Consider the following 9,196-nt stretch of genomic DNA (forward strand, 5'->3'; position numbering starts at 1 on the left):
TCTCCTGTAGTAATACAGATTCACAGTAAATTCTAGATATTGTTTGCTACACGTATTACTGTTAGGTAACTGCATGTCTTTGACTCTACCCAAGCCTTGGATAATATGGAGGAATATTTCTTCGTTGTCCTTATCAGATAGATTGGTAATAGACTTTTGATCCTGTAAATGTTTCCTCCATCCCAATACTACATTTCAGGTCAATAATACTGAGTCAGTTATTTCTATTTTCTATCTGCCTTTGCTCTGAAAAAAATAAGTCTTGAGTTGGAAAACAAACTGGGATCTATTTTACATTAGCTGGGATAAATTATGGAGCTAGTTTGAAACTGAATGAACCTTCTGATCATCTGCCATTTCTCCTGACTTGCTGCAAATCAGCTTCAAATAAAGCTGATTTCAAAATGAAGCTGCTTTAACGTCCCCATTCCTTGCTTTTGAGGGATTTCATGTTCAGAGGTGATATATTCTGAGTTGCTTTCCATATCAATGCTGGAATGATGGTTATTAACTTAAAACTTTTGACATTAAAATTACCCCATTAAGCTTGAAGTTACAAGTAGAAGAATCAGCTGTGAAATGATTTCTCTGCCATTTTGATACAAGAGTCTTTGACACTGGTTCAGAACAGAGTTCCCTATTCTATTGAACTGGAGCCTATGGTAGTGAAAAAGGCACCTTTTTCTTTTAAAATAAAACTAAAGTCAGCCACTGCTTTTTTTCAGTTCCCACATAAAGCTAAGTGTAGTATTATAAGTAATTTTATTATTAAATACAGTGCTGCGCTGCCACTTTGCTTGTGATACGTGGTAACTGAACTAGAGGGAAGAGCAATTAAGCAACAGTTACAATGCACAAGGGAGATCATGTTCTGCTCACCAGCTTCACATATGTTCCTTTGATAAAATATAACTATCGTCCTGCATTATATTTGCAGGCATGTAAAATAAAAACCCAGCTGCCTGTAGCACATCTAACCTTGGTTAAGAAAGGGGTTTTTGTGTTTCTGGGGCTAATTTTTCCCCTCTTTTTTCCCACCAGGTACTGGAACTGGTATGAAAGGTTTTCTCTCTCTCTCAAGGAGTGGAATACTTGATACAGCTTTCATCTGAAGTTCTCAGTGGGGCACAAAAATGAAGATAATTTGCTCTTCCTTCTCAGAGTGGTCACATTTTGGGGGTGGGAGTTCTTTTCTTTTATGGATACCCTTAGGGCAAGTTGGGACTCTGAGAAGTACCAGTGGATTCAGAATTCAGAACCATCAACATTAACTGCACAGACTCGCTGCTGCTGATTCTATTGCTTATCTGATTTTTATGATGGGGTGGGAGGAATGAATGGATTCCTTTAAATAAAGCAGGTGCTGATGCAGGAAAGGAATGGTGAATATTCATTGAACTAGACAGAAACAGGATATCCCTTTGTTGATAGGCATGGTAACAGATTTGCCTTGTTGAATGATTTCTGTGAGAAGTATGCTTTGAACCATGTTCTGGATTATTCCTACTGGTCTTTTTTCTGGTTAGTCCAAAAAGTCTGGTAAACTGTCTAATCCTGACTGGAACATTGTGAGCATGCATCTGACTTGAGACCCTCAAGTGAAATTTCATTTAATATTTTTTATTTTATTTTTCAAATGATATGTTCAGGTCATTTTTTACTATTCAACTATTGAAGCTCTCTGTACAACTAACTAGTGCAGACTCTCCCAGTCTGAGGGAGGGCATGTAAGCAATTTTATTTCCAAGCCCATCTGCTCCTTCACCAGCTCTCATGCCTGCCAGCTATATAAGGATCTCATCTGTGATGTAGACATGTGTTGAATGAGAGCAGATGTGACACGACATAGTTATCCCTATACAAGCCACTAAATTGTCAGTAACTAATGACTTTCTGTCTCTTCTGATTTGAGTGGCTATTGAAATTGCTTCACGAAAGGCAACAGTGCCTATCCACACATTACTGTCCCCAATTTGTTCATTCCAATCATCTCACTACTTGTGTCATTTGTAAAAGCCAAGCATTTTGAATGTTGTAATATATTTTGGGACAGGCTTTGGTAGCCTTATTTTTTGAATAAACATGCATATTCTTAATTGTACAAGTGAATGGGAAATAAACTGATTCCAAATATTTCACATTGTTAGTTTGTCATCCCAAAGTAAGACTTGTTTGGGGAAAGGAGGTGGACGTCTTAGTTGTGATGGCAGTACTATTTCCTTTACTGTGACATGGAAAAATTTGCCTACATTAAGGGAAGAAATATGAACTGAAGACAGAGCCAACAACTGGTGGAAGGAAGATCCATCAAGTACAGAGGCTCTTTGTCATTCCTCTCTGGATAAAAAAAAGGACTTGAGATCACCGACAAGTGCTCCTATAATTTTGGGAGCATGAGGTGATAGTCATCTTGCTCAAACCACAGCCAGCACCTTTAACAACTAAATTTGGGTATTTCTTCTTCTAACTTTATTTCTAACTTTCAGAAATTGCTTGTTGACTGCTTTTCAACTATTAGGGAGCCTTAGATTGACTAGTCTGAAAACACTGGGTGTTTTCCTTAGTGAAAGAAGTTTTAAATACAAGTTTATGGACTTATTTTTTTTTAATATAAACCGCAAACAATGGAAAATTACAAATGGACTAAGGGTCCAGATATATTTGAAAACAGGATTTTGGGATAAGAATCCTTCATATGGGAAAATATTGTATTTATTGCAGTATCCCAAGATCATGTGATCACCTTTTGTGACCTTCTGACAAAGTCAATGGGGAAGCCTAAAGGTGCTAAAAAATAAATAAAAATGGGGAAACCAGATTCACTTAACAACCATATTACAAACTTAACAACTTCAGTGATTCACTTAACAACTGTGGCAAGAAAGGTAAAATGAGGCAACATTTACTTAACTATCATCTTTCTTTGCAATGTAATTTTTGGACTCAATTGTGGTCATAAATTGAGGACTAGAAATAGCAATAGCACTTAGACTTATATACCACTTCCCAGTGCTTTCCAGCCCTCTAAGCAGTTTACAGACTCAGCATATTGCCCCCAACAATCTGGGTCCTCATTTTACCCACTTCGGAAGGATGGAAGTCTAAGTCAACCTTGAGCCTGGTGAGATTCGATTTGCCAAACTGCTGGCAGCTGGTGATCAGCAGGAGTAGCCTGCAGTACCACATTCTAACCACTGCACCTCTGTGGCTCAATTACCGCGACTACCTGTATTATTTGATTTAAATGGAGACTCAATTCACAAAAGCACTCTCAGCAGCTTACAATTGGACAGAATCAGAAAAACAAGAACTAAAAGCAAAATAGAACAAACACTCAGAACCAAAAAAAAAAAGAATAACAAAATAATAGAATTATCAAGGCCATTATCCATTTCAAAAAAGCATTATTGATGGATTTATCTTATGTTCTCCACGAATGTCTTCAAAAGGCCAGCAGGATTGAGGCCAATCAAACCTTGAGGGGATGATACTCCATGGGTGAGGCATACTTCCTAGGTTCCAGTGGATGACATTCTTTTATAGAAAAGACCCGAAGCATGGCTACCCTGCTGGATTTCATGGGATGATCAAAGGAAATTTGAACAGGTAAGTCCGCAAATAACAGCCCTGTGCCATGAAGAGCTTTATAGGTGTTCATTTTCTCTGGGGCCCTTGTAATGTGGGTGAGCCTGTTTTTTGGTTGCTGTTGTGACCCAGGCCCAGGTAAGTAGTAGGAAAATCAGTCAGTGAAAAAACAAACAAACTTTATTCAAATATCTGAGAATTACTTCATTCCCAGTGTTGTTCAACTAAATTAAAGCAAATTCCTCCCAACATAAATTCCTCAGTCCTATCGCAAACCTTAGTCTAATTAGGCAAACTGCCAAAGACTTTTCTTGGCAAACGTTCAGAAGTCACAGATACAAAAATAAATACAAGACGTAGACGAAGAAGACGACGAAGCTACCAACGTTTTCCAGCAAAGCCCAAACAGTGTTGCTGGTCTGTTTTAAGCCTTATAGGAGGGGCCAATCATCTCTTGGCCCTACTCCCGAATTGTCCTCTTTGCTTGAACTGCTTTGGCCTTCTGGCAGCTCTTCTCATGCGTGCATTAGGACCAGCCTCTTCCTGTTCCTCTGCCTCACTCCTATCAGTCTCTGGAGGCTCCGGAGTCCGCACCTCACTCCCCGATGGCTCTGGCCCCATCTCTGCCTCTAACACAGAGCCCTCATCCGGGCTTTCCCCAGCCTCCAGGACTGGCCCATGTTCTTCCTCGGCCTCATCGCTGTCCGACTCCGCTGTCACCTCCGCAGGCTGCTGGCGGACCACAACAGCTGCATTGATTGTGAATGTTTGCTATGCATTGCTACTTTATGTTATATGTTGTTTTGTTTTTAATTGTCATGCATTTGAGATGGGTGATCACATAAATTGAACGAGTGAAAGCATGAATGAATAAAATTAAATATGACCACATAATGTCCCAGAAAGAAATACCCCTAAACTGTTATTCATTTTCTTTTTGAAGGGCTTAGCAGACCATTTTTCTAACAAAACAGACAAAGGAATAAGAAATGAGAAAGTTGCATAGTGGTCTGAGGCAGATCCTCAAATTAAATGGAAAGTGGTTATATTTTCAAATATTTCTCTGCTAAGGAACATTCAAATTGCCTAGCTTTAATTAGAAATTTAGAACTCCCTGAACAAAGTGATAAAAGAAATTAGATGTAGCTAGTTCTATATTTACAGCACTTAATTCATTTTCTTTTAGGTAAAGTCTTCTATGTATATTCCACCTGCTGAATTTAAGGTTCTTTCAGTAGCTTATTTTGTCCCATCATTGCCTGATTAACATCTGTTACATTCTCCATATATTAGTTCTATGAACATTGATTCTAAATATGCTCTATTTTTCAATGACAACATGCAAACTACTGTACAAATATGCAAGATATTGAGTACAGCTTTTACTGCAAAATTAAAATGAAAATCAATATAGCTGATGTTGATGAATGAATTGCCAAATAAATAATTTTTCAAGCATTGTTCCCGTAATATTCATAGCCCTTAGAGCTAATTAATTGCCAGTGCTTTCAGCTCTTTTTAGAGGTGAATCATAAAAATTGATTGATTCTTCTCAATCCTTAGCTATAAGGTATCTTCCGCAAACAGCCTTGCTGACACCTTTGTGCTTCCCTCCACTGTGCTCTCCTCGCCCGGGAATCGGGTGGGAGAGGCAGCTATTCTTCATCTGAGGTGGTCTGGAACCTGTCATCTCTGCTGGCCCTCTGCAGCTGCTCCACTCCTGCAGGTGGCTCTCCATCCAGTTGTCTTCCCCCCCTCCCACTGCCAGACAGCCCTGGTGCTGCCTCGTCCTTAGCCCCTGGACTCTTCATTCATTCAGAGGGGACTGTGTCCTCCCCATTAGATGGTCCTGGTAACAACTCCTACTCCTCTGAACCAGCACCCAACAAAGCCATGATATCACCTTTCCAGGGTTAGACACTTTATTTGCTTTAATTTAACAAACAGCCAGGACAATAGTGCATTCCACTGTCTCCCATCTCTTCTGAGCATCTTCTCTCAATGGAGCCTGCTGCCCACCTTCTGAGTGGCTACTAGAATTTCCTATGCATCTCACAGCACAGTTAGGAGGATTCATTTCATTCCCTTCACTGACTTCTCCCTTTTCTCTGCTACACTCAAAAAGCCTGCAAGCACTTCACTGCAGCATGCTCAACCAACCCAGATTCTGTATTGAGCCCAGAGGTGACCTTGGAAAACTATGCACAGATAGTTTCAACAGAATGTACTCAAGCATGCTTTAAGGCTGGGAAACAAAATATTGGGAAGAAACACCATCTTAACTCCTGGGGTATAAGAAGAAAGGAAGAGAAAATGCAGCCAGGTGTTTGAGATTCTGTTATAGCCTATATCAACATAGTATATTGCCAGTGAAATTTAGGGAGTTCATTTCCTGGCCTGACCTACCTCAAAGGGCTGATAAATTCCCATGACCCTGAGGGAGGGGCACTCAAAATTTGATTCACTGGAGCCCAAGTAGTGGCATTCTTCACCCTCTCTTCTGTGGCTTCCCCTCACCCACCCCGAAAAAAGCCATTGTTTCACCCATCCTTGTTGCCAAATTATGTATTGGCACCCTGGCACCAATCGGGAGCAAATTGATACTACTAAGATTTGAAGGCAAAAAAGGATTTTGCTGAGTATTAAGAAAATTAACAGAGAAAGGTATTCCAGTCCCCAGCCTTTCAGTATGCCAGGGACCCCAAAAATGGCAGCAGAGGAACTCCTTGAAGCTGTGCAAGTAACACATGGAGATCAATTTGTTACTGTGCTGTTCATATTGTTTTATTCAAATGGAAATTGTCTAAGAGATTTAATGTCCTACTCTGCAGTTTCCAAGAGAAGGATCCTAAATGGGGAAGGGATACGAAATTACTACATAAAACATTTTTGATAGCTTAACAGAAGACCCTGTCTCTGATCTCGCTTCTGAAGGAAAGCACCAGGGAAAAGACTGACAGATTTTGCCTACAGTTTATGACACTTGTCTCTTAAGTTCACATATAGAACATTTACTTCCCATTGCATATTTGAATGTCTCAACATACATGCCCAGCTTCATTTGTTAAAATCCAGAAGAGTTTCTTAGTGCTAGCAGTGCCTGAAATATCTACAGAAGTTTACTTCGATTTGATCTCCAGAAGAGTGTTGGCGATACACCACTCTATTCAAAAAAGAGAGATTGAGATATTGGAAAACAAGCAGTTGTAGAGTTTTAAGGAAGCCACTTTAAAATTATCCAACTGGTGTTTACAGAGTCCCAGGAAAGCATACAAGACAACCATTTCCAAATAAGGCATACATACAGAACAACAAATATACATACATAAATAATAAGGCTAATCAGCAAGCCTTGGTAGAAACACACATCAGAGCTAAACAAGTACAGAAGGTCAACTTGTGACAGATTTGTTAACCTGAACATTCATTTAGGATTCAGTGAATGCACCATACTCAATTTTCTAGATATATTTCCTTCATTTTGGACAACCAATTAGAGTGTTTACTGGGTAAGAAACATAAATCTTGCACAGTTCATGTGAAACAGCTATTATCTCAGAGTTATCATGCACAAAGCAGCCTCAAACCTCGCAGCAGCAAGCTACATTTCTAACCCATTACCAATGATGATTAGGAGGATCACAGGATAATGAACAGAAATACCTAGCAGCATCTATTCACATTCCTGAACTTGGTCAACCTGGCCATCTAGGATTGTGAAAAGCTTTTCAGAAAGGAAACCTCACTCAAGAATCAACTGCCCATCCTTGTACAATAGATTTCACAGGATGGACTGGTTATGGTTATGGTATTTGGTGATAGTCAGAAAAGGTACTAAATGTGATTATCTCCCTGCAGAGGAAATCTATTCTGAAACTTGAAAGTTTTCCTATCCTGGTTTAAGAAAGCAAATGTGGCCAGAAGGAGATAAGATGCAGGACATTTGGGATTTCACAAAACCTGAGCAACAGTCAGAGCCATCAGTAAACAATATGCAGCTTTAAATCCGTTGAGCTTTTTGAGTTGAAGATATATTTCTAGTCATTCACTTCATTACTTTTGAAGATACAGAACTGAATAGGTGTAACATGGCATTTTTTATGAAGATGGAATATTGATCGTTGGGGCTCTTAACTTCCAACTTCATTGATTTCACATTTCCTTAGCAAAACTATACTAGTTTAGACCAGCATTGTAGCATGCCTCCAAAATAATGAGATCTCTATCTTAACCTGAGCAGACATCTGAAATATCCTTTTGGAAAATGGTCTTGGAAGTGACCTTCATGCTTGAAAGTCTGGATTTTGTTTTTGTTTATTTGTGTGTTGCATTATTGGAAATCATGCTTCCTTCCCTTTGTTTCCTCAAAAAAATCTTTGTACTATTATATGTCTTACTTTTCAATACATTTGGATCATTTTCAGTTGCCCTTCTTTCAGATATATTTACTTTGCACTTGAAATGTGTTCCTTCTGCCTTGACTCGGTCATTTAGCCAGATTGCAAAGTATTTCCAGGAAAGAAACATGCACTCATTTCTTTTCTTCTTCCATTCAATCCAATTTCTGGGATTTTTCTGTGCATTCATAAACAGGCTTGCTAGGTGAATGGGATTAACCTTCCTTTTCCTTTCTACTTTGCCAGCTGTAATTAATTTAGATATTCTTGTACTCAACCAGCACTTGTTTCTACAAATATACATCCGTAAATACACATACAATAATATTGCACAGGCAGATACTAAATTTGTACAGCCAAGCAAGGTTTATTGGCATTTCTGGTTCATTGGCTTTCTCATATCTGAAGCCAAAAATGGCTATGGATGCTCATGAATGTCCAGATGTCTTTGAACTGCAAGGTGATTGTAAAACACTTGGTTGAACATTAGAAAAAGCAGGAGAGGATATGAAACTACAGCAAAAATATCACAAACGGTCATATTGGTTTCATTTGATCTTGGTGAAAGCAGTTGATGATGACACATTGTAACAAGCAGGGGAAAGGAAATGAGCTGTTTGCTAAATGCAATGTGCCTTAAATGGTCCTTTCACTCTCTGCTGTGTACTTAACAAAGAGAACAGAATGTATATAGTGCTGCAAAGGAATTCCCATCCAGTGTAAAAGTTTCCAGGACTACAGATATTTCAATAAGAGGGAAAGAAGTAGATCTTATGAAAAATTTGTCCTTCTTCATTTGCAAGTGAGACTGGGGCGAACCTTGCAAAGGAATTTTTTAGGCCTGATCCTCAGTTTTGGAGTCAACACCCCCATACATTTGATTAGCTTACTGTGGTAAGATTGTAGGACCCAGCACCACACTTCTTTCATCACTATTATAAAATATGATTATCCATCTTAGGTGGGTAGATGTTGCTGTTCCTACACATTGTTCCTAACAGTACTGTTCAAATAGCCTGTTTGAAATCACCCCTGAATTTTTCCTTCTCCCTTTCCTAAATGATAGGATTTAGATTGACTACCAGATGAACTTTAAAATGTCACACATGAAGTTCACTACCTGATTTTTGCATGGTAATATCTTCCACAAAAATGTTCCAGTGCCACTGATTTCCCTGAACACAAGAGTTAACACAAATTCTTCCTGCTCATTG

At 39.0% G+C, this 9,196-nt stretch overlaps 1 protein-coding gene across 6 annotated transcripts in view; it reads left to right on the top strand.

The window, feature by feature from the left end:
* COP1 (COP1 E3 ubiquitin ligase) overlaps positions 1-2,133 on the top strand; it is a 111,397-nt gene extending 109,264 nt beyond the window's left edge. For all 6 annotated transcript variants that reach the window (XM_087891133.1, XM_034409744.3, XM_087891134.1 and 3 more), the window contains one exon: positions 1,042-2,133. In XM_087891133.1, coding sequence (XP_087747259.1) covers positions 1,042-1,059 — 18 coding nt within the window. In that variant the 3' untranslated portion in view covers positions 1,060-2,133. The remainder of the gene's footprint in view (positions 1-1,041) is intronic.
* Positions 2,134-9,196: the final 7,063 nt, after the last annotated feature.

This window comes from Pantherophis guttatus, chromosome 3 (assembly GCF_059756535.1).
Source record: "Pantherophis guttatus breed Tessera chromosome 3, ASM5975653v1, whole genome shotgun sequence".
Lineage (NCBI taxonomy): Eukaryota > Metazoa > Chordata > Lepidosauria > Squamata > Colubridae > Pantherophis > Pantherophis guttatus.